This window comes from Poecile atricapillus, chromosome Z (assembly GCF_030490865.1).
Source record: "Poecile atricapillus isolate bPoeAtr1 chromosome Z, bPoeAtr1.hap1, whole genome shotgun sequence".
Lineage (NCBI taxonomy): Eukaryota > Metazoa > Chordata > Aves > Passeriformes > Paridae > Poecile > Poecile atricapillus.
Window position 1 is genome coordinate 40,844,551 of NC_081289.1, and position 26,904 is coordinate 40,871,454.

Here is a 26,904-nt window from a genome sequence, read left to right on the forward strand (position 1 = left end):
CCTTGACTTAACCATCCAGCCAATTCCTTATCCACTGGTATACCTATTTTGATGTCCCTACCAGGATATTGATTTACTATTTTTATATTAAGGGGAACTGAGAACATTAGAGAGACTTACTTTTTCATATTCACAGGACTAGTGAGATATAGCTATGTGATTATTATTTTTGACAAGGCCGTGTTTTAGGAATGGCACTCTCCAATTTCATACTCCCACTAAAAAGAAAACCACAAGCCACTCCCCTCCCTCCAGTGGGAGACAAAAGGCAGAGATGTGTTGAGATAAGAACAATTTAATTGAAACAGCCATAGATTTATGAGATACAGAGATAATGAAAATGAACAGCAACAATACTATTAACAAAGTGTAGAAAGAAAGGGTGATTTCCATGCACACATGCTCACCAGGCCCAGAACAACGAAACACAATGGCAGAGCCTCTGTACACCACACTTTTCCCCAACTGCAAGCCATACTCACTTCTTGGAAGTGAGAGCCCCCGATTTCTGCTCCTCAGCAATGACATGAAGTGGTATAGAATGACTACCTAGACATGCCCACACAGCTCCAAGCTTTGCCTCCTCAGAACAACTGTGGACAAATTAACTCTGGCGTAAACAAAGACAGACAACTACCTAAATAACTTGTTTTTATAGAACCACTTTTCAGATTTTTTAAGACTTAAAGTTTCTATCTATTGATCACCTGTAAACATACAGGTTAGCTTGTCTGTGATACATTACAGAGGTCAGATCAATCCTTAGCTGGAACTGCTAATCCACCTATAAGCTATCTTTGTTACTTACGTTAAGAAAAGACTTGTTCATACTCAGAAGAAGCAGATATTCTCCATATGGTTAGACCACACACAGTCTTTGTTAAAGCTTTGCCACAGAATGTTAAATAAAAATAATTAAAATTAAATAGCCATTCCTTTTGTTTGTACTTTGTTTTTAACTTGTGTTTTCCTCTTTTTATCAATTAAAGTCATGGTTAATAAGCACAATTATTTTCCTTGCCTTTAATCATTGTGTCCCCTAGGTGCTTGTGAGGGAGCCCATGCGACTGGGAGAGTAGGACTGGAGTCCCTGATGTAGCATTAAGAGAAACAATTACTAAATGTTGGCCTCTCATTTTTATTTCTCCAGACTATAAATTGCAGTGGGGAGTTTTGTTTACTTCTTTGTTTGAATAAAATTATTTGCTGTTCAGCAAATTAGAACATGTTTTTTTCAACCCACAAAGTATTTGGCATTCTTTTCCAAACTAAAATGTTTGCTTTACTGTCCACAGACCCTCATTCTTCTATTGCCCCCTCCTTCTGTTTCGCTGACCACTTTTTGTCTAGTCTCATGTTTTCCCCCATTGACTGCTGTACTAGTTTTCCCTTTTGCAGTCAGACTGAGTCAGGGTATTAATGCCTGTTCTGTCTCATGTTACTAATATTTTCCTTTTCACTCACACCTGTTTCAGTATTTCCTTTTCAGCTTCTCTTTTAAACAGGAATAGGTAGAAGTCCCCTGTATTCCATCCTGACACTCCCTGCTGCTAAGAACAGAATTTAAAAGGAAACCCTCCTACCTTTGCAGTAAATCATACACTTTTGGTCTCATGGAATGGCCCACGAGCATTCCAGCCAGCAACTAGAACGGAATAATATTCAAGGCAGATGAAATTTTGAGGGAATTTTGCTTCCAACTCAAAACAAACAGCAGTCACTGTCCCCAGAAACCCTCAAGAACACACAGCCAAAATTTTAGTTCTTACAAATTTGGATCAACATTTTACAGTAACAACAATATATACATGGTGACATCAGAATGGTTCTTACATTTCATTGAAAACTTGGATATATTAGAGATAGCATTAGAGTAGTATCCATTTCAATGGGTACCACTTAGCATTACTAGGTAGAGTCAAGTTTGTTGCAATAAAATCAGACAAACTCTTTAAAAGAAACATGGAAAATTTAATATTTTTTTTTTTCAATTATTTGCCTTAGAAGCTGGAGAATAAAAGCACTCTCTAGTGGAGGATGCCAGGAAATCTTAGACACTTAAAAATTGCAGATGTTCTGACATTTTTATTTGTGTTGTCTTACCTAAAGAAGAAATTGTGTTTTATTTCTGAATCATAATAATTTCCACTCTCAACAAAACTATGTGCACTTGGGTATCTAGGCTTGCTAGAAAATTGTCATAGAGTCCTCATAATTTATAAAAATAATTCCAAACCAGTAGACTGAAACTTAAATAATGTTTGGCTATAATTATTTTTTTTAAAAGTGCACACTAGATTTTTCTCTTTGATGATTCCTTTATTGCTCTTTTTAAAAGTACATTTAACTGTAAACATTATTTAAATATTATATTATACATATTGTATGTGTATTATTGAAGTGAGATAATAATTTATTACAGGCTGTTGCTTTCTGGTTTATACTTATAAAAAAAGCAGGCAAAGCAGGCAAACTCCCCCTGCCCCCCCAAAACCCCAAACCAATAAGCCACCACTCATGAAAGATTATTTTTAATAGGAAAATATGTGACTTCATTAAAGATTTAAGAGTATGCTGCAAGTTCATAAACCCATACTGTTCAGCTTATACCAATTCACTGATGTGAGACTGGTCTTTCTTCCAGAATCATATTAAGCAACACAGCTAGCATCTTCCTGATGTTATTCATTTACCCATCATCGGTCCCAGAGGAAAATTGTTTGAAAGAGATTTTAGAACAAATATCATGTGCATTATTCTGTGGGCTTATCCTGGATAAAGGAGGTTGGAGAAATATGCCTTAGACTTGGAATGAAAGCAAATTAGCTTTTGCTCTAAAATGGCTCTTAATCCCTGTGGAATTTCATTCCATGATTTTGACTGGCCACTGAAAAGGACTGTTTTTAAGGCACCCATGAACTTCTGGGGATTGTCTGTGTGTAAGGAGCTGTGTGAGTAGAAATATGAAGATCTGATACCTTAAAACAATTATCAACCTTTTAAAAAAATATCTAGAGATAGATAGAATTTATCCAGAGATTTAATCAGGCCCAACTTGAGATGTCTTGGGGTTATCATGTACCTTCTCCCTCAGCAAAGGCATATATAACTTCACTGGATTTGAACAGATAACAGAGTCCTACCAATTATCTAAACTTTCCGGCTAGAGCAATTACTTTGATCTTACAATTACAGTATGTCATGTGCCTAATAAAAAATTAATCAAATGAAGAAAAATAATTAATGAAAAAAATTCTTCTACCCACTGAATCTATGAACAGTGTTAGGCTGAATATTAATTATACAAGATGTTCACTTGTTATTTGCTGAGGACAACTGCTATGACTCCTTTCCCTTAATGTTCTGTGAATGTCAATCAGGTACTGACAGATGACTGTCTCCTGTTCATGTTCTTGTCACCCAGTTGAAGATGCTACACCTTCTGAAGCACTGAAACTTCTCTTCCTGCTGTAAATATATTCTAGAAGCATTATTTGAAAAGCCAATGGACAACCAAATCAGGCAAATAAAAAAATCAGTAAAAACTTTTTGATTTAACTGAATGTTAATATCAGTCTGAAAGAGATGACTAGCAGCTTGGTCTTGAGATAATGAGAAAGACAACTTTGCACAAAATTGCATATTCAATTAATAAGATTTTGACTGGTTTCTGTTTTATTTCCTATTTCAAGGAATGCTACTCTTCTTGAAACAGAACATCAAAGTAAACCATCTGAGGCTAATATTGCAAGTAGTCAAATTCCCAGATTCCCTCATCTCACCTGAACCTGACATCCACGGGCTTTATCACAGTTGCCCAAGTTTTGATTCACTTATCTTTACACAAATATAGTTACTTCTATGTTGAGAAGCTTACATTCATATAAGCATATAAGTTGTACTATACAATTTACTTTAGTTACTGCATCATTTAGAGAATACTATGCAGTTATTAGTAACCAAGAGTAACTTGCCTTCCATATTTAAATGTGTATTAGTGTACACATAGGCATATATGTGAGTACTTTACCAGCATTTCATAAGGTATATCATATCAAATTACTTTGACATAAAATAATTGACTACACAAATAAGTATATTTCAAGAGAGATATTCCTAGCCTTGACTAAAGGTCTTTTAAGGATAATCTGAAACTTCTTTTTACATCTTCTTCTGGCTGTGTTGTAATTTAAAGCACCTGACTTTATAAATCTTGATGCCTCTTACAGAATATTGGAGGATGATAACTTTACTACCCTATGGTATAAATAGCATAAAAGAGAAAAGAACTTGAAATCTGAGAAAATGATGACATGCTACCTGGCCTGTTCCAAATACTTGCTTTGAATGGACCTGGACAGAGAGCCATGGCTAAATCCATTTGCAAGTACTCATGTATTTGTTAGTTATTCAGTACTGTTTAGGACTGCACCAGCCCCTTACAGGTCTCACTTAGTACTTAGCTGCTCATGATGCAGATTAAAAGTTGTGCCTTGTGACTTTAACAGGCAGCTTTTAGCCAGGTATGCCTGAATCCATTTGATTCCTTCCCAACAAACCCATCAAACAGCAGTGAATTGTTTCCATCTGAGCTATAGTCAACATCTTCAGTAAAATTTAAAAAAAGTTATATAAAAATTATAATACCGTCTTGAAAAATTCTGAATAATGGTCTTGAAGTTTCAGATTTACACACATACCCATAAATTAGTAGCTCAGAGACTGAAATATCCTCGCATACTCTCTCTTCCCCCGCTCCTCCTTGCTATCAAAGTTTTTGTACTAGCAGCTGAGTCAGTGTCAGTTTTGCATGTTTAAATTAGAGAATATGCCAAAAATACACTGGAGGGTCTCAGACCACTTTAGAAGGCTGTAATACTATATTGACAACACTCATTAGGGAATATGATGCATTTGCCTCGGTGCAATTATGACTTTGCCCACTGGCAATCTCCCAGGACACATTCTATTCCCTGACACATTTCCTGCAGCAGTTACCTTTCTGCACTGTGTAAAAAGAAGCCTTCTCCCCATCCTGGCAACATCATTTAGTGTGAGACCTAATTGTACATGCCATGAGCTTTCCTCTGGTGAGACTGCTGGATATTCACACATGCACTCACCAAAAAGTAGTTATTTTTCTGATTTGTATTTATGTCTCCAAAGAATCCTTTGATCTACGCATATAACCTCCTCTTCACCCCTTCTTCTCCTTCTCCAACCTCCTTTCATTTATTAAAAAACATTGCTTCAGTTTTTTTTCTGAAGCTTGTCAAGGGACAAGAGATATAAGGAACCTTATTATTCATGGCAGACAAATGTGTGATTCTCTCTCCTTCAGATATATTCCCTGCTTGATAATCTGCGTATTGCTGCTTCTTAAACTAAAGATCAGTTTTGAATTCGGCTTTCATTGTTTTAGCTTCCTCTTAAAGCAGTTTGTCAATGAAAGTCTAGTGCAAAATGATTCCCAGACAAGGAAGATGGTCTAGTCAATGTGATAGGAGGAAAACAGCAAGAACTCTAACACTTAAGACCAGTCTCTTTTAATTGTAACCAAAATCAAGTGTGACTTCTCAGCAGTACATTCAGTATGTCATATCAGAAGAGATGAAGGTACTATGGAAAAAAATATTGGAAAGAATTAACCATATTCCACACCATTTACCTCACTTAGAATTACTGGTAATATTCAGCATTTAGCTGAACATTTAATTCAGCTCTACACTTTATACACTTTGTTGAACTAAGTCACACACTAATGATCTCCACTCTGTTAATAGTGTTCTACATGTGGAAATAAATTTTAAGATCACTGAAGCTAGAGAATTCAAACTGATGCAACATGTTTTAACTTACTTTCTGTGTCTCCCCACTTCATAGTAATGCTTCCATTTTGCACTGACAAGACTTCTAAAAAGGATGGACTGATACAAAATTCAGCAAATTACTTAGTCTAGTCTTAGCTTCCCATTGAACTCAGCTTATATGAGTTGGAAGCTTAAATGTTTTCTTGGATGTGAGCTCAAACATTATCTTAAGACATTTCCCCAGTGGAAAATAATTTCCTTAACAGGGTAGTGGTGAGTCATCTGGTCTTTGTGCCTTAGGGGTCTGCAAGTGAGGTGAGTAGACATTGCTCCAGCATTCAATCATATGAAACCACAGCTGCCTCATCTGTAACCGCATGGGGACAAATCAATACCATTAGCTTCAGTGAAGTTATCCTGTTGACATATTTGACCCTAAATCCTTACCTAGAACACACAAGGGTGGACAAAAAATTACAAAACATCAGAGGACTGAAAGTAAATTTTTCTTTAATCTCTCCCTAGGAGTTGGCTAAATTGTAATTGGTATTGTACAACTCACTCAGGGAAGTAAATATAGTCCTCTATTTGTTTTTGCTATATGTGTACCTCTGAGGCCTGGGCTTATAGGAACTGAAGTTGTAGGGGCACAAGTGGGGTGCACCATATAGACAAGACTTATTTCTGTCACTTCTACTAGTCAGGACTAATAGGATTAAACTGGAACAGGATGTGCTGTAATTTGTATACACCCACCACAAATTATCATTACCATAGAGGAAGCAGCAGAAATCTCATGGCTTAGCAGGACATCTGAGGCACAATCTTACAAAATATATGACTGAAATGACAGGGCTAAAATACTACTCTTTGTTCAAAAATCCCCTTGATCACAATAATTCCCCATTTCCGGCAGAGCTCAAGACTGAGTGCTGTCTTCCATCCCAAGCCTTTTCTCACTTATATTGCTGTCAAGCGAACGACCTGACTGCCTGTACGTGTGTGAACAGCCGTGTGGGGGCTGGCAGAGGAAGCTCGTTTGCATTTGTACAGTCATACATGCAATTGCATCTAGATATCAGGGCCTGCGCAGCCCTTCCCATCTCTGTATGAAGAGAATTTCTGCACAATGGTTCATTTAAAGCCAGTTAGTTCCAAGCAAGCTCTGTCGATTTCCTTTGCTATTTTTCACTTAGGGCACATAACTTCTCAGTTGCAGACCTGACCACGCATGTACAATGCTTGCCATATTCAGTAACAGGCAGGTGGATCACTTGCTGGGTGACACATCTGCCACTGGCTCTCATGGTTGCTCTCCAGCTAATATTTTGATCAATTAAACTAAACTTTAGAAAATTACCTTGTTGCAGGACTGCTTCACGTTTGGCCTCTTTGCATTGCTTTCTGATCAAATTCACTAAGCACCGCCTGAGTAGGTGTTGCATCAGCCTGGTCTGAACCACTGCCTGGAGTCAGTGTTTATTTCTTTATTTCTGTATCAGCTGTGATTTTCATCATGCAGTTGTTGCAAATTGCTTATTTTACAAGACGTGTTGCACAACACACAAGAGGAGGATTACCTGAACCTCAAGCTTAAACCCACACATCGTCGAAGTCCTCCCAGACATGACCAAACTCCTGAGACTGCCTCCTCGGCGCTGCGAGATTGGGGAGATACAATCTCCACGGTTCTGCTGCAGCAGGAGCCCCGAATGCTGCTCCAGCTAGGAGCCGAGGAGGAAATCACTCCCCGCCACCCATTCTCGCCTCCTCCCCGAACATGCCGCTTGAACGAGAGAGCTCTTTCTGCCTCTCCTATTGGACCTTGCGGCTCCCCGCGGCTGTTGCGCGACCCCATGCCCCGGTGTCAGACGCCGCCGCATGCCCATCCATGCCGCCGCATGCCCATCCTGCCTATCCCTCCCGCCCATCCCGCCGCCCATGCTCGCCCCTCGCCTCACCCCGCGCCAGGAGGGGAGGCAGGTGAGGGCGGCCGCCCGCCCGCCCGCGCGGCGTTGCGCATGCGCAGCGCGCTCCCAGGCATGCTCACTGCCGGGGGCGGGGGGAGCGGGACGCGGTGTGGCGGCGCTGCCCGGCTGCCCTCGGCTCCCCTCGGCTCCCCGCGGCTCCCCGCGCTCGCCTGTTCTCGGCTCGCACCATGCGGCGGCGGGCGGCCGCCTGCCTCCGGGCGCTCTGCCTCCTGCTCCACCTCCGCGCCGCAGGTGAGCGGGGGCGGCTGCGGCCGGACGGCGGGGCGGGCGGGACGGCGGTGGGGACCCGCTTGCGCCCGGCGGCACCTGTTGTGGCGGGAGGCGGCGGCTGCCCGGGTCCGGCGGCGGCTGCCCGGGTCCGGCGGCGGCTGCCCGGGTCCGGACCCCGCCAGCCCCGGAGGCGGCGGGAGCGCCCGTCAGCACCGCGGACAGCGGCGGCCCCGGGCGGGCGAGCCCCGCGCTGCGCGCCCCGCGGAGCGGCCGCGCTTCGGCCCCGGATCGTGAGGACCTGGCCGGGGGCTACGACAGCGAGGGGAAATCGGGACTCCCTATATGCCTTCTTCTTATCTTATTTATTTATTTATTTTTAGATACTGGTGAGGAGGTGTCGCCACTTGTATGTGCTCGTGGCAGCGGTGTTTTTAGAAAGGGAAATTTCAGCTGCGACAGCAGCAGGCATTTCGGCTGTTAGCGGTGCTAATAAATCCTCTCTCTGCTTTGCTGGCAAAACGTGTGCCTCATTCAGAAATGCAGTGAGCGATGAGCGCCCTAGTACGTACATGAAGTTCCACTGCCAGTTTCGTTCCGGTAGTCAGAGCTTATATTTCTGGCATAAATCTCAGGTTTCCTTTAAGCCGTGAAAAACTGCTCATCGTTCAGAGCCTCCGTTTATCCTGTGCAGACTTTAGCAAATAATTATTTTCCTGAGGAAGGAAATAAAATCTGGGGTAACTGTATAATTGAATTAAGTTCTCCATTAGTAAAGTCGAAGAGTTTCTTTGTTTTGTCATTTATGACAAGCTTAGACACTTCTAACCTAGTAAATGGCTTGCAAGTTCCATGAAGTTTTATTAGGAACTACAATTAAATGCACAGGTACTGATTCTTTTGGTCCTGGGAATGTTGTTTTTAGGAGAGATTTTTAAGATGCAACAAATTTGCCTTGCCTTACTGGAGAATCATTAAAAGCAACAATTGAACTTCATGTCTCTTAATACGGAAGAACTGTATGAACATCCTAAATAAGATCCATTATGAAAATAATTGCTTTTTTTTTTTAACAGTTGATAGGAGAAATAACTTTGTCTCAGTTATTGGCATTTTATTGCCCTGTAATACTAGCCTGTACTTCATAAAATTTATGGTGCCTCTTTCCTGTAAATCTATAGTTAGGATGCTCATGCTGTTTTGCCTTATATTCATATGTGCAAGAGATTATTGACTGAAAGATGGGAGCATTTTGTGATCTGTTTTAATAAAAGCCTTAAGCTGCTTTTAAATTGTTCTTTTACAACATGTATTAAATTGACCATCTGTACAAAATTAGAGTACAGCCTCTATTTGACATAACATGGCATCTAATTTCAGTATATCCTCTATTAACAGTGGAATTTACATTAGTTTTGTTGTGCTTCATTATTCTATCCTGCTAATGGAAACTGAATATATATTCTGCCAGTAAGCTGTTCACTTTCCTTACTAAGTTCTACTTGTTTCATTGAGTTACTGGGAATGTTTGCAAAGAGATCTTGGTCTTCATTATGTAAATGTCTCTAATCATCAGAAAAAGAGAGGAAAATAGATGTTTATATGGTGCTACTTTTTTGCCTGAGTAACCATGGAAAATAATTGTTTCAGAGAAGATGAGGGGGATGATGTACAGGAGCTGAATTCAACCTTTGCATGGCTGAGAATGGTTTGCACTGAGCACAAGAGCTGTGCTTCCTCTGAGGCAGGGCTGCATACAACTTGCTCTTGTTGGAAGTCATTGAAGATGTCACAACAATGAAATAACAAAGGAAGCTTAACATGCTATGATATCTCTGTTTCATCTGATACAAGTAGAAAATTTGGTCTTCCACAGTCTACTACTATGGATATCTTTTATGTATAGCCTAGACTCTTGAATTATTTACAGTGATTTTGAAGCTTTGGTTCATGTGAAATCACAAGATGCATTCTACTTGCTAGGTCACAAATTATATCCCAAATGTCAATTTTTGTGTAATGTGTCGGGAACTGCTTGGCTTTTTGTTCTGAGGCTGAATTTCTATGAGACATGTTTCTAGAGAATGCTGAAGACACTGTCAGTAGATATTAGGAAAATCTCCCTTGATATCAGTTGATGGTAATAGATTTAGAAAAAACATAAGTCTACATTTACTTCAGCTAATGATGCAGCAAAGAGAGTTAATGTGTTTAAGTAGTATTCATATAGCAAATCTAGTTTCCTATGGATCTACAATTCTACTACCGTTGTAGTAAAATTCTGTACAAAAAAGGGAAATGTTCTTGTCAAAACTGTGGTCAGCGATTTTCATGTGATCCATAAGGTACCATTTTACTGAGTTGACTTAGATACCGATTCCAATGTAGCATGACAGTCATGTTATCAGAAAATGAAATATAATTATGCTGTTGGTATATGCATATATTACTACCTAAAATAAGACACTTGTGTGTGCATCTCTGAAAACAGAATTAGGCCCTTCTGCTGAGTGCAGCAGGTGAAGTAATCAACCTATATACAGCTTGCTGTTGCAGGAAGACCTAAATTTGTAGAGAGTGATTACAGGTCAGCATGAACCTTCCACTTACATTATGCATTGCATGAGAGAGTGCACAACAGTGCAGGTTATGCTCTCTTTTACTATGTATGATCGAATACACATGGTCTTGCAAAAAAAACCTAGTGTCTTGCAAGTGTTTTCTTGACTAGGAAACATTGTTTCCTTGTTAAAGAATAGCAGGTAGTAGAAAAACACAAAGCGATGCATTAGACTAACTTATAATTAGAGAACCACTTGAGTCATGCCCATTACTCAATTAATTACCTCTTTCACCTCATTTTCTTTTTTTGGCAAATTTTGTTAATAAAATTAAAATAAATTCTTAATAAAATTAAAATTAATCAAGTATCCATTTACTGGCAATTTATGGGGGAAAAAAATCTGTGATTCTGTGAAATAGACTAGGAAAACCAACCTGACTAGAAAAAACTTACACAATTAACAATCACGGTATCAATGCATCACCTGCCTTGCGTAAAAAAAACTCTCTTTAAGAAGGCATTTTTGAGAATTTTCTTTTAGGATAAACAAATCCTGGTCCTGCAAAAGCAAAAAGTTAGCAACTGATTATTTGGTCAGGTCATCTAAGTCATGGTTTCATGAGAAAGGCCTTACATTAGCTTGCTAAGAGCTTTTATTACCTCATTTTATTATTCTACATCATTGAACACATGCCCTGCCAGCCCTAAGTCAATATGAACCACTACTTTCCTGCTAGCCTTTTCAGAGAGGAAGTGTTTAGATCCTTGCCTCGACCTCTTGATGGATCCATTCTTCCTGCCCCTCAGTGGAATCACATAAACTTCAGAGTAGGAAATGGTGGCATTTTATCTTTTTTTGGGCAATGCTGTAGTAACAGGAGGATTGTTTATATCAAAACTGAAGTTTCTTTGACCACAAACTAATACTCCTTTGGGTAGAATTTGCTAGGTAGAAATGTATGTTATGAATATGCTAGACTGGTTCTCACACAGCTCACAGGGTGTCCTTACTAAGTTCTGCTGTGCTCAGCTTTCCTGGGAAAACATGCACTGTGTGATATTTTCATGGTTGGAAATTAATCTAGTGCACTGCAGTTTCTACTTAGATGTTGGGCAGGCCTATTTTCTATAAAATGCACAAGCTCTGTCACAGAAGTAAGGGAATCCGGAGACTGTACCTCTAGGGTCGACGTGAGATCTGCACAAAATGCATTTGCCATCAGATCCATTTCAGTAACCTCATACTAATGAATGAATAATTCTAGGTTCTAAATACATTTAGAGTGAAAGTGAAGGAGCTATTGATTTAAAAAATGAATAAAGCTTCTCCTTCATTACACTAACATAATCTAAATGAAGCTGGTTCTTATAACTGCCTTCCTTAAAAACACATTGCTGGCCATGAGTGGGTGTTTTTACTAGAAGAGACTTTTCTGTCTTTTATTAGTAGGACTCATGGATAATCAGAGGGTAGTCATCTGTCTCTTCAAAGGTTCTGTTGGGGGAAAAACAGTTTTATAATTCAGTATCTGACTTTGTATTTTGAGGAAGTATTAAGTTGAAAAAGAGACTCACCATATTTTTAAATGTGGAAATTCTTGCTATTCATAATTTTAAAAGACATCATCTTCCATGAGAGTTTTATATTCAGTAGATCCATTAGGAGATTATCGAGGTTTGTGGTCTTGGAATCTCTGGCTAATTCAATTTGTTGTATTATAAAGACTAGTGAAACATCTTAGACGTTGAAGGCTCGTTGCAGCTTCTCTGGAGAGCAAAGTAGGAGAGCTGCTGAAAGTCCATGAATTGGGCTCTTGGGGACTATGTCTCTCTAGAAGGAGGCTAATGACATAGCTGTGTGGCTCTATTTGGTGGTGGTACCCCCTGCACAGGGGTGTTACAAGGATTACTGTGGGGAATTAGATGGAAGCTTAGGACTCTTACTCCATAAAGCACAGTCATTATGCTGTAGGATTTAAAGCATGGCTTCGGAATAAATGCTTGGAGAAGTTAATAAGATCTGCTCAGAAATCCTCGGTGGGATTTTTTAAGATCAATACTGCTATAAAAGAAAGCCAAAACTTTAAGACTGGAGTTGACTTTCCTTCATACCAGCTATAGATTTTCATGGAGATACAATATATTTCCTTGAAATACTATGTTTTTACATCCGTTTTATGCAGAGCAGAATTTATCTGCATCTTCATTGGAAAAATGACAGTAATCAGAAAATTAGAAAATTAATGTATCAGCTTCTCACACCTTCTGGGAAAAAAAAAAAAAAAGTTATATGACTCTATATGGTACATTAGTGCCAAGACATAAATATGGCAGAATACTTAAGTGCCTTTGGGACCACTAGCTCATCTCTTAATTCACGTGAGTAGACCTAGTGAAATCAATGGTCTGTGGTTTCTAGTTTCAGTATTGACATATCAGACCCATGAAATGAGATTCAAATACATTTTTGAAAAAGATACCACTCATATGCTTAATCCAAATTCACTGTAGCTGTGGATATTTTTGGCCAGGGCATTTTTTTTTTCCTGCAGAAAAGAACGAATTTAGCAGAAATGAATTTGCAGTTGTTTCTATTTTCAGCAGATTGCTTATTAGAAAGGGAGAAAAATCCTTGCAATCACCTCTCTCTCTCTCTCTCCCTCCCTCCCTCTCTTGTGTGTACTCCCACTCTCCCTCGGTGGTGCTACTCCACCCTCACCACACATGCATGTGTGCGTGCACTTCCTTGCTCTCACAGATACAAACACATGTATAAAGAATCATTTATATACCTGCTCACAGATATACATACGTTTTGTGCTACTTGATTTTGTCTGAAATTTTTGGTCAAAAGTTCTGAACTTTGTGTTTAGGGGCAAATCAAAATATTTTTCAGAATTTTTACAATTTTCTTATCCTGTTCTTGCTTAGCTCTGGTGTAGTTTATTTGCTTTGAATTTTGATGTATCATGGGTACTGTTCCTCTGCTGGAAAAGGCCTGGCCTTTGGTTACTGGACCTAGGTAGGAAAGCACAGAGCTCTTCCTATGAAGGAATGTGATCTAGTAGTTATGTAATGGGATGTTGCCATGGCTAGCTGTAATTTTTGTCCTGATTTTGCAAGGCCTCATGGTTGGGATTTGACACATTTAATATTAAATCTGACTTTGGCTCATACCCTTGCTGGTGATTTTTTGACCGATGTCAAGCACACTTGTTCTGGACATTTGCTCTGTCCAAACTTTCCTTGACCTGCCTGTTTAGCTTGGGTTAGCTCTGACAGCAGTTTTTCTCCTTAAGCAAGCATATATATCTGTTTTAATCTATTTTTTTTTTGTTTGTATGTGGTACAACTATAGTCTAGACAGGAGAACAAAGGCTTGGTAGAACAGCAGAAGCTTAAAGAGTGGAGGCACAGGATGTTTCATTAGAGGAGGGCTGGTGTGGGATGATTAAGAGATGGAGTACAATCTTGGCACTGAAGACTCCATGCTATAAAAAGCTCAGTAAAAAGTAAAAAATGCAGACCTGGAGCTTGAGAAAACTGGTTTTAGGCATTAATGAAGAGAACAAAGAGGTAGTATCTAACATGCTTAAGTGGCACAGTTTATAGTAAGTTCAAATATAACTGGAGCTGCAGACCAATTGAGGAAAAAGTATAAATGCATGTTAGGAAACACAGGTATATGTAGCTTCCTAAGAGAAGGGAGGAAGAGAGGAGGAAGAAAAATCCATCATCATGAATCCCTCCTGATGAAGAACTCCAGGTGCTGACAACTCCTCATAAAAATGCTCATCACTATCACCAGTGGGAAACAGTTGACCTGAGGACCCAGGGAAGCATGGAGTAACACCAGGGCAGGGAATAGACAATTGTACTATTCCTATAATTGTGACTTTTTCTGTATTCCTTGTTATTCTATAAAAGTTAGATCTAGACTAATAATGCTTATTGAATTAGCTTGTTAGGGTTTTCACTATGCTGACAGTGAACTCTTGGCTTCACTTACACGTATAAGGTGTGCTTCATCTTTGTTTATAAACAAGCCTTTGATGGTAACAGAGGAATTCATCTACCTGAAGGAGGCTCTGAGAAGCTATACAGCGGCATGGTCATTAGGTCTAGCAGCCTACTTTGAATAAAGAATATCTTCATTTGTATTGCTCTAATAGGTTTTGGCTAAAGAGAAAGCAGTGTTGTGAAGACTTATGTTTTGGCATTAGTCTCTGAATGATGGGAACAGTCACAGCCTGTAAGTCCTTCTGTTATTTATGTAGTTTCCTAGGTGAATTCCTTTGTCAGTTTGAAACTTCATGTATTCCCAAAGCAACAAGTGGATTTGTTTTTTTTTTCTTTCAGGTTTCCCTGATGCATCTCACAAAAACACTTTTGAAAGTATGTTCTGTTGTCCAGCAAATGTTCAAATCATATTTTAGCCAATGTTTTAACTGTATTTTATTGGCAATAATTTTTGGTGCACCATGCTAAAGTTCAACAGCAGTTTATGTTTGACTAAAAGTGCATAACTTTATCCAAATGAGATTCAGATTTCATTGATGTACTACTTAGCTGACAGTAAGATATATTGTTAGTCAGATGGTACAGATGCAAAGCATGTTGGCTTCAGACAGCTTTTGTTTTCATTTTTGCTTTCAACATCACTTAAAACCTCTATATTTTTCACCAGATATGTTGAGTCCTTTTAATATGTTTGTTGGCTTGTTTGGGTTTTTTCTTAGTTTTTTTTCTGCCCTTTTTCCCTTGGAAATGTAGGTGAAATAGAGATAAAACAATAGATTTTGTGTCTTTTGAAGGCAAAGTCAAAGGTCCTGTTGCTTGCACCAGAAGAGACAACTTTCACAGCCCAGAACAGACAGAAGTCTTCTAAACCTCCAGCAGTGTTTATTCTATGTCAGTTAGCATTTCTCTGAGTATCATTGCTCTTGTGACTCCTGAGAGTTAGAACCATGCTCATAAATGGCTAGAAGGATAATAAGCATTTTGGCATTTAAGCATTTTCTTTTCTCCTTTCTGTGGATCAACAGCTCCTTGGTCCTTGTACAGACAAGAGAGAACTGCAAACTCTGCTCTGAGAGGGAGTCTGTTTCTATCTCAATGTTCTAAAAAGAGGCAGGGAATGAATCTCCCAGCTGTGGGAACTTTGGTGGTGTTGGAGAGGATTGATCATTGGTCTGCACAAGTACATTGACCTGCATCTCACAGTGACTAGCTCAAGAGGCAATAAACCATAGTGCAAGAGATGATGAAGCCAAGCCTGTCCATTCTGGGGCTGATTTATAGGTTTGAAGGAAGTCTGTGTGGGACAAAGAGCTTCTTTCAGAGTGGTGAGCCAAACAGAAAGGGAAAAGGCATGGGGAGCTCAGGGAACAAAATTTAATTACCAAAATTTGGTAAGTATTTTTGTTACTGAAAATGAGAAATTAGTTGGCAACAGCATTAAGTAGGTAACTCAAATTGCATTTAAATTAAATTTATCTTTGAAAGCAATCCGTGAAGTTTCAGCATGTTGTTCCCTTGTGAAATTAGTCTACATTTTATGCTTTTTTCCCCTTTAATTTCCAGCTTTTAGCCTAAAAACCTCAAGCTGTGTAATATACCAAGTTATTTTTAACAATAAAAAGACTTCAGTAGTCTTTTTCAGCTAGAGTATTAAGTGTGAGTATTAAGTAGTATTGTGTGTTTAAAATATGTGCACGAGGTGTCTATATTCATTTGTGTATTTTACTTACTAGTCAGATACAGCACAGCACTTTTGCTAGTGGATTTGGGGTGGCTGCACTGCTTACAAGTAGCAAATATACAGTATATATCTCATTATAGAAAAATGTGACTGTTCATGAGCATAATTTATTACCAAATTTGTTCAGATTAAGATAAGTAACAGGGCTTAAGAAATTACCTCAAGTTATGTTCCAGACACACATCACTACTTTAGACACCATTATCGTGGCCCTATCAGGTTTATGTTTTGTCCCTCTGGGACTTATCCTTTTCCAGTCAAATAAATTTCTGGTTTCTGGCTGTAGAGGATGTTAAATGGGAGGTACCCAGCTTGAGTGGCTTTTGTTTTGTTGTATCATGATAAAATTACTTAAAGGAACCAGAGGGCTGACACTCTGCTATGGGAAACCTGGTGTCGGGCTGGCAAGAAAAACTTGTCTGACTGCAGGTGGGGTGAGTAGGGACCCACGTCATCGTTTCCTTGACAAGGATGCAAGATAAAATATCTGTAAAGCTCTGGTATTTTTATCTTTTAAGAAGATAAAAACCATGCTGCTGTGTTACTGGCTGATTAGTGGATCTTGACTATCTTGAAGTATTTTTAGTGAAAGTGAAGGTATTTGGGAATTGGGAGTCTAACAATTTTCTGGCAGGTTGCTATGAGATAAAATGTTAATTGTCTGAAACTATTCAGACAGTCAAAACAGTTTAAAGAAATCTTAGGTTTTCCTCTATCAAGCAGAGGCCAGCTGGAACAGTCAAAAGTACCCACAACATCCAGCGCATCAGATTTACTATTTATTATAGGCTTTCCTTTCTGCATATATAATGCAACTTTGTAGTGTGAGGCAGGCTCAGAAGCATGTGCTATCTAACATTCTTGTGATATATCCATCTGTTTTCATGATGAAATTTTGTGCTTCCCATATACTGGGAGGATGTGTATACTTGATATGGAATTCTACTGTCCCATTCTCCATCCATCTTCTGTAGATTAGAATATTTTTTCTCTTTTTAGTTTATGACAGAAATAGTTTTATCTTGTATGTTTATTCAGACAACTAAGAAGATAAAATGAATACATATTTTGAACCCTTAAGTAGGACAGTTAGATTCTGCAGAACAGGGAATTTCATAGGGATTTGTCCAATTTTCCCTTCAGGAGGATGGTGTAAATGATAGAAATACTGAAACTAGTACAAGTAGTGAAGATGTTCAGGTTTAGAGAGTATGTGTTCTATGTCACCCTGGAGCTTCTTGTTGCACTTTAATAGATGTAGTGTTATACTTGGTAGAGGTTCTAGCAGCACAGCTCCAGGGATTGGAAATGCAACTAAATCTGAGAATATCTGGAAGGAGTATACTGTTGTACAGGAGCAGCTAAATTAAAGAAGGGGCTTACAGTGGATGAACATGGAAGCAAGATCAAGACAGGCTTTCTTGTTAAAAAAAAATCTAAGGAAAGCAGCAGCATTGAGGAGCTGGAAGAAAGGAAAAGTTGACCTATAGGCAAAGAACAGAGGAGGAAATAGCAATATTCATCAGGAGCTGAAATCTAGTAGAGTGGTGACCAGTCACTACATCATACAGACAGAAGAACTGGAGGGTGGAATGAAAACAGTTCACATCAGTACAGAGTCACAGTGCAGCTTCTGTTGCTAAAGAGGGTTGGAATGGTTATTACATGAGATGATCTGAATGAAGAAAGGACTGGTTATTTTCTAGGAGCAAAAGTACATACAAACCTGCTGTAAAGAGAAGTTCTGATGTGGATTTGAAATTAACCATTGATTATTGTTCACTTTGGTACAAATAAAATTTCCATTGACATGAAGATAGCTACATTGAGCTGAGTAATAGATGAAGACTCAGCATTTTTTTTGGATAGAAGAAACAGCATGGAATCACAAACTAACACCTAGTCTGTTCACAGTGCTGAGGCAGAATAAATTATAATTCTTGGTAAATACACTTGAGGGGAGACAATTTTAGGAGAAGGAATAAAATTATTATAGTTAATGGATAATAGCAGCACTGGGTGAATTTCAAGTGAGTCATAAATAACTCTACATCCTGAGGTAGAGTTCAAACAGGGTAGTGTGAAGATACTATCAGAACATAATTTTGGATAAAGCTTGCTACGATTATGGAAGAGAAACCTCTAGGAATTATATTTTTTGAGCCTTTTCCTAAACAATATTTACTGAATTTTTGTGTATGTTGGGATATCTGAAGCTTAAAAAGCACCAAAATCAGTTCTTCATAGCTTCTGACAGTTTCCCTGGTGGCTAGAGAGAAGCATATTATTTTTTTGTAGATGTACATTTTGATACAGGAATCCCAGCCTTCTCTCCCTTTAGGGTTGGAAATATTTAAAGGTGTTATGTAGCAGAAGTGCTGGTATTTCTAACTACTTAATTCTCCAATGTCTGGTTGGTGCCTAATTGCTTGTGTTTGGAGCTAAAGTCTGCAGGGTCAAGGAGAAATATATTATCACTTCATCAGATTGAGAGGAAGTTTAGGTTCCCCTGTAGTATCAAGGGGGGCTCATTTGTGAGCGTCACCTGAGGCATCCATGGCAGTCTGGGAGCCCAAGTCTGGTAGTGGTTAGGGCCTTCTACACAGTCTTCTAAGTTTAGTGAAGTTTTTCACATGGGGCACTGTGGATGCTTGTAACCTGCTTAAAATACTGGGTCTGTGTGGACTTCTCAGATAACCAAATTAAGTGTAGTAATTTTCTTGGAATATACTTGAACATCTGACTGCTTAGCTGATGAAAAGGGTTTTGTGTGAGTATAATGTTATGTAATTAGACTTTTAATTTCTCATTACTACAGGTTAAACAATATATTTTGTTGTCCATCTTGAAAATTTGCTACAATGGACCTTGTATGGCTGCAGGGACTGGTGCTACTGATGTGATATTTAGCATTGTAATGGAAGAAAGTCTGGGATTTAGAAGCAAATGGTGACTCTGCTGTTAAAAAGTATTGAGATTCAAGGACAAGTGAGCTTTTTGGGTAGTTCCTTTAACGATTTTTTTATCAAAAATATTCAGGGAAGAATTTGGGCAGGTAGTTAATTGTAATTTTTTCTTCTTCATTCAGTGAAAATAATAAGAGGGAAAGCTGGAATATTGACGTGGGTAAAAATGCAATGCAAAGAGTTCAAGGAGAATCATAGTTGGTTTGATTCCCTCAGAAACAAAGGAATAGGAATGAAAGAAGCAAAGAAGACACACCAAATGTGTTGGTGGTTACATTTCTTTTTTTAATCTCTGATCAGTTTTGAAATACTGATTTTCTGTGAAGGAGACATGAAAATAAATCCAGCAAAGAGATGACTGTGAAAAGTAGGTGATGATGAGAAGTGCTGATGTTTCCTTATTTTTATTTTGCCACTGACACAACTCTCTAAATTGCTAGTTAAGACCAGCCCTCAGGATTTTATCGATGAAGCCAACACCCACAAAGCTTAATGAGAACTCAGCAAGTTTAACAAGTTTTGAAATTCAGCTGTCTTTAAGACTATACTCTGCAGTTTCTCTTTTTTTTTCCTTTCCTCCTGCTTTCAGATGTCTTCCCAATCAAAACCTGACAAGACCTAAAAACATGTGGTCATCTAGGAGGCTATGTTTGTTTCAGCCATTTGAAAGAGTAGTCTTAGATTTAGCATTTTATTTTATAATAGAGGGTCTGTGCTCTGTCTTTTTACTATTGATTTCCTGTTCATCTATGTTATAAATTGCTTCACTGCCTACTGACAGGGACCCACTTACTCCAGAGAATGCATTTCTCAATGATGCAAAGCAATACTATAACAGAGATAAGGTATTGTCCTTGATTTCCCTAACTGAAATTTCATGAGGAAATTAGGTCAACAGAATGTAATTACCTACAGTGAAACCTCCTAAGGGCACTGAGTAGAGCTGTGCAAATGACTGATTATTTTGATTTGCTTACAGAAGCAAGAAAAATCAGAGGAAAAATTTGATTTGAATAGAACAAAATGATTTCTTGTTCAACCTGAATTGAAATGTTGTTGGTGCTAAGCTGCTCTTTGTAGTTCATTATAAGAATTAAAATAACATTGATTTTGTATTTTTTAACTAAAAATCAGCTCTCAAATTGAACATTCCCATTAACTCCAGCAACATGTGAAGAGGTAATTCCAGGCTGATCAGTGACCTCTCTGGGTTCACTTTTCTCAGGGCACAAAATCCTTTTTCTACCACACTTCGTTTCTTAGAGTGTTTTTCTGAGGGTGACCAATGCAGCTTCAGTTACCTTTTATCTGTGAGGCAGCTCATCCTTGCCTAATTTTTTTTCTGGTCAGATAAACTGCCTTCCAGACTGAGACCTGAACTGTAGCTATTCTGTTCAGCATAAAGGCACTGAAGATTCACTATTTTTCATCCATGGGAAAAAAAAAGGAAAACAAAACCAAAAACCACATAACAATTTAGTCATAGTTCTTATAAAGGCATTGTCTGGAAGTACTTTGTCTTTCAAAAGAGAACTTATTTTTCACTAATACATAATTAAACCCATGTAATTACAGAATCACAGAATGGGTATGGTTGGAAGGGGCCAGTGGGATCATATGGTCCAATTTCCCTGTTCAAGCAGGATCATCTGAGAGCACTTTGCGCAGGATTTTATCCAGACCATTCTTGAGTATATCCAGTGAACAAGACTCCACAATCTCTCTGGGCAATCTGTTCCAGTGCTCAGTCACTCACACAGTAAAGAAGTTCTTCCTCATATTCAGATGGAACTTTCTGTGCATCAATTTCTGTCCTTTGCCTCTTGTCCTGTTACTGAGCACCACTGAGAGCAGCCTGGAAACGTCCTCTGACACCCTGACTTCAGATACTGATAGACATTGATGAGGTCCCCTCTCAACCATCTCCTTTTGAGGCTGAGCAGGCCCAACTCTGTAACTCTGCGTAAGTCCCCTGTCTAATTTAAGAGAGTTCTTTGTGCCCAGTACCAAGGTATGCAAAGTATGGCTACACCCCAGTATCTCCTCTGCAGAGAGCTAGATGCTCCATTGGCTGGCCAGGCAATCCTTGAGTGAAGGCTGGGTCATAACAAGTGTTCGCACAAGGAGCTGTAAGGCCTCCTGATACAAGCAGCTGAACAAGGAATGCAGAATTAGGATTGTGGACAAGTCTGAATTTTCTCACATGTTTAAATCTGATTTTTTGATCAGGTTCTTGACCTTTTCTCCTCAAGTGCCCATTTGTAACAGATAATGACTGCTTTCTCATCTTTGATATTACTGGGTGACAAAACACGTCACAAAGTTGACTGCATATGTTTTCCAATTGAAGTTGATATCAATACAGAAGCTGAACTTGGCTCAGCATGTGTTCTGCTTTTATACATAATTTTTTAAATGTAGCCATGGCTGGAAATATAAATAACATTTTTAAAAGCTGTGTGAAAATGAGCTCAAGAATGTAGTACGCTTCACATGCTTAGTAGACTCTGTAGTACTGTTAATCTATTGCTATGGAAAACACACAGTAAGATTTTAAGTGGATTCTTGTATTCCAAATATATTTTCCAAATTTATCAGAACACAAAGATCTCATTGAATTTCCAGTGCCATCTACAGAATAGCCAAGAGAGACATTCTAAACTTACTCTTCTCTTTCTACAGGCTGCTTTTCTGGAGACAGTGATCACTTTTTGGCAATTCATCAGCGAAAGAGTGGAAAACCTGTGTTTATTTATCACCATGTGGAGAGTGTGGAGAAAAGTCTGGATACAGACAGCTATAAGGATTCCAAACAAAATTTCCATTCTGCTTCCCACACCAAAATAAGCAAGTTGCACCCTGCAATAATTCTTAAATCAGCTTTCCCCAGGTCTGTTTATGACCCATCCCTCAATCTCTTAGCAATGACTGGTCAAGATCTGGAAGTAGAGAATCTTCCCATTCCTACAAGAAATGTGATTATTGTGGTAAGTGACTTTTTCTGGGTTCTGGAGGGTTGTTTTTTTTTTGTGAATAAATATGCCTGCAGATAAATATAGACGGATTGTAATTTTGGGTAGCCTGACTGATCATCTGAATCTAAATAATGACTACTTGTTTTGAATTTCTTCACTTTGGTGGAATTTGCACACATATAATCACGCTGATTAACAAACAAACTGGTGAACCAGTGCAGAATATAGCCTCTCTGTAGGTAAAGACCTTACCTTTGCCTCAAATGCTGTTGATGCTCTTGTCTTGACTGATGTTTGCACGGTTTTTACTGGATGAGCTTTAAACTTATTCTGCATGAGTCACAAGAAAATATACTTCAGGGAACTATTCTACAGAGCCAGTGAGATTTTAAGAGGGTGACATATAGGTTTCATTCACTTCTGTTCTTCTGGTAAATCCACCATTATTCTTACTTCTGATTGAAAAAAAATTTCCTGTTTCTTGCAAAGAATAAGAACTTTGTTGGTGTAAGCCATATGCTCTTCTTCTGGGACATATGGACTGGGGACCCTCCACTTTCAGTTAAGTCTGTGTGTAACCTTTCCTATTCTGAAAATGATGATGGCAGTGCTCCCTCCTGCAGTGAAGGGCATGTCAATTTAACCATGTACTGATGCTGCCCTGCTGCATCCTCACCCTTTGTGCCAGAGGAGCAGCCTACTGTCAGGAGAGCTGTCCTTGGTGGGGTGCATGGTACAATCCGTGCACAGACACTTCTTTCCTCACCCTCGTGTGTAGGCAGCTGTCCTTGATACCTGGAGGGAAGAAGAGCCACTTAAAACGACTTCTGCACTCATTAGAGTAAACTAATAAAGATTAAAGTGAAAGCTGTAAATTGCTTGTTCCAGAGGAAAATGAGAGATTAAGAGAGAATGGCCTTTACAGACAAGGAAAAAAGAGTATAGAACAGTAGAGCATGTTGGCACACCAAGTGTTTCAGAATCCCATATGAGTTCCCTGTAGGGTACTCCAGAGATCTGCCCTCATGAATGCACCAAATCCAATAGAGTAGTGACAATGAAAAGAATAATCAGGGTAAAAAAATAGAAGGTAATAATTTCATTTGTCCATTATTAAAGTTTTAACAGTTAAAAAGTACTGTCAGGGAACTAGGCTCAAAAAGCTGTGCTCTGGACTTGTTGCATCCCATATGAACAAGACCTCATCAGAGTTTAGATGGCTAGCATTGTTAGTGAACAAGATTCAGCTATGTGGAAGTGTTCATATCAGAGCAAAATAAGGTACTGTCAGTCTTGCTTTACTGGGGGCAGGCCAACTGCAAACAGAGTCCCAACATTGAATGGTATTGATCAAAGGAAGGAGGTGCCAAGCAAGCTGGATATATCTATGCCTCAAAGCTAGCCTAAGCCAGCAGGGCGGACTCCATAGTGAAGGTACTGCTCTGCTCTTTCCAGTGCAAGCATTATTTCACTTTGTTCAAGGTGAAACCTTTCTATTAGTTCAAAGAACTCAGAATAGGTAGGCATGGCTCTCCTTTGTTTTCATTAAATGACACTCTTACCTATGAACTGTTATTTTAGTAGGGTATTGCACAGTTTTGGAGACATGTGGTCCTCAACTAGTAATGGAAGAATCCTGCAAAATATACTGGGGCTACCCTGATTTTAGCTGACTGGCTCTGTGGCTGCATTAAAAGCTAAATGAGGCAGATTTTCAATTGTCAGACAAATTCACATAAAAAAAAAAAGGTCCATTAAATCTATATTAAGTTCTCATTAAGTGACTTCAGTCTGAGGCTTTGCTACTGCATTTCTGGGATGGAGCTGCTGCTCTGAAGCCTTCTGTTCTGGCTGAGGACCATATGTGCTTTAAGGGGAGGTATAATAGTGTGAGCTAATCATGACATGAAAGCTGTTTATTGCTTTGGTTCTTCAGCTCTCTCTGGATGTGCTGAACAGTGGTTTTGGTTTGTTTCTAATGTCATCCTTTGAGAAAAAGCCTTTGGGGAAGTGTATGTTTGAAGCCAAAGTGCTGTGAGTCAGACAGTGAATTGGACTAATCCCACCATCAGAAATTTTGAAGATGCCTCCTTTAAAAGGGCAGCTGTCCCACAACAGGGTGGTTGCTATCATCCAAGCACAGCTCTGCTCCTTCCAGGTTTCTGTATTTCAACATTCTGTTTCTCTCTCTTGAATGTCACCTGAAGTAGATTGTAGCGTTAATGTAATTACTAAGGGAATCTGATTAGTTTTGAATTGCAGGTGTATCACTCCCTCTTTGTTTTGAATTAGCACTCACTGCCTGTTGCTGCTTTCTGGTTTTTAATATATAGGGCAAGCATCAGCGTTTGTTATTTTGCCCTGGCTGACCCTTTTTGTTCCAGCCTTTAGTGATGTTGTTGGTTGTTCAACTTGGAAGGGTAGTTGCTACTGTTAGTGCTTGCTGTAATCCAGTTACATGACTGGTGTACATCGTGATTTAATATGAAAGCCAGCAACTTTTTTTTTTTTTTTTTTAATAAATCAATGCTCTGTTGGCTCTGCAGAGGAGAGGAAACTGAATTCAAGCTAATTTTAGTGACTTAAAGTCCATTTTCTTCATGATCAAGGTAGACAGGTAGGGTGAGTGGATGCCTAATGCAGAACTATTACAAGGTTATATTTTGTGCTAAGGACTAAACCATCTGACAAGGAAAATGTTGCCAATGCACAGCAGAATGCTATGAAGCCAAGAATTCTGCAGGTATTGTGTCAAAAAGTGATGTTTTGTGACTAACAGCAAAGAACAAGTTAAGAAGTCATTTTACTGAAACTGGAGATATTGCAGTCTTTGTTTGCCTAAGTGAGGAAGAGAAGGTATTTATTTTCTGGGAGGGAGTTTTATATAATTAAAGGCAATCACATTAGCTGATACTAAGTTCCTGTTGTTTGTTTTCATGCTTGTATGTGTTCAGTTCACCTTGTTTTTTGAAGGAAGTGAAGACAGTTTTGAGGTCTTAGAAGCATTTTGACTGTTCTATAAATGCCTTAGTGCTTACCCATATGTTCTGTTTAGCTGTCTCTCTAGATGATGTGAGACCAACTCATCTGAAAATTGCTTGGAAAACGTACAGAGTTACATAATTTTTTTTATAATACCCAAATTTTCTATTTTTTAAGCTTTTATTTTGCATCTCAGAAACCATATGCTCATTTAAAGTAGTAGAGAATTAGTGCAATGAACAAGTTCTCAAAATGTTTATTTGTGTTTATTCCAAGTATTTCCAATACTGAATGTGAGAACCACCAAGGTCAAGACAGAACATGGAAAGTGGGAATAGAATGTGGATAATCACTTATGATAGAAATCATCACCTAACATACTTATTAAAAAACCAGAGCACATACAAACATCTATGGAGTTAGGGCTGAACTTGAGAGAAAAGCAGAAGGACTTGTAGTAAAGGTTACAGCTCTGACTAGGTCTAAATTATCACCTCATGGATATGCTAAAGCATCATCCCTTGTAACCTGATGTAGTTTGGTCTGTCCAAAGCCTCTCTCAGGCACACACATGTATTGTACCAAGATTGGACCAAGCTACTCTGATGCTTTTTTCACTTGCATCCTGTGAAGTGTTTCAGAAATGTAAAGGTAATAAATTTGCTCAATATATTGAAATTTTCCCTTCCACACCTCACTTTTACTCTACACCTTCTTATATAAACATGAAATCTCTTTCTTTCTCTGTTGCTTGGAAATGCCACAGCACTGTACTATAGCCTAAAATTCAGCTCATCTCTTAATTTTTGTTTGATTTACGTGAGTGTTACTGAACTGAATTGATTTAATTAGTTTCTTTCAGCTAATGCCAATGGGACATATGATTCACAGACAGCCACACAGAGCTTCTCTTTGCCTTTTCCATGGCATTTTGTGTAGGGCTGTGTATGGCTGAATGCCTCAGAGCTATAGCTTTCCCATACCATCACATCTATTTTGTCTCCAATATTTGAACTATTTCAACCATGCCAGAGAGCACAAGGAAGAACTTCAGGTGCTAGTATTTTGAGAGAAGATTCAGTGGAAGAATAAAGCACAACAACATATGTATCTATAAGTAGATATTCCTGTGGGAACCAGGTATTCAAGCTGGTAATCTATTAAGGTATCTAGCATGTTTCTAAACACTTTCTGGATTACTAGGGAGTTAATATAGGTCAGAGACCATATCCAGTATTCAGACTGTATGTAATCATCCTGACTCGGAGATTAGTACTGACATGGACCATTTCCACATCAGTTTTCTCACTGCCAGAGAACAGTAGCAGATGTATTTAATCTACTAGTATAATACAGCTTTGATATCTGCTTCAGGGTGAGTTCCCTAATTCCAAATGGCTGTAGTGACAAGATTTATATTGATGATAATGGGTGCTTAGGCACCAACCGCACACTGACTACCTATTTATATATACTCATACACACAGGCAGACGTGTACATTTAGTGACATCTTAATCTGGAGCTGATCCCAGCTTAAACAACACATTTTATGTGGAAATAATGTGGAAATCCTTTCCAAATCTAGGCACAGTTCAAGTAGGTGAGCTTCTTCTGGGTGGGTTTGGGTAGCTGAAAGCCATGTGGCTGT

At 38.8% G+C, this 26,904-nt stretch overlaps 1 protein-coding gene across 1 annotated transcript in view; it reads left to right on the forward strand.

Moving 5' to 3' along the window:
* The first annotated feature begins 430 nt into the window (after window positions 1-430).
* The window catches only part of LOC131572571 (receptor-type tyrosine-protein phosphatase R-like), a 146,943-nt gene continuing 120,469 nt past the window's right edge, over window positions 431-26,904 (forward strand). Inside the window, exons 1-4 of the mRNA XM_058825820.1 lie at window positions 431-534; window positions 7,333-8,301; window positions 8,406-8,572; window positions 21,981-22,285. Coding sequence (XP_058681803.1) covers window positions 431-534; window positions 7,333-8,301; window positions 8,406-8,572; window positions 21,981-22,285 — 1,545 coding nt within the window. The remainder of the gene's footprint in view (window positions 535-7,332; window positions 8,302-8,405; window positions 8,573-21,980; window positions 22,286-26,904) is intronic.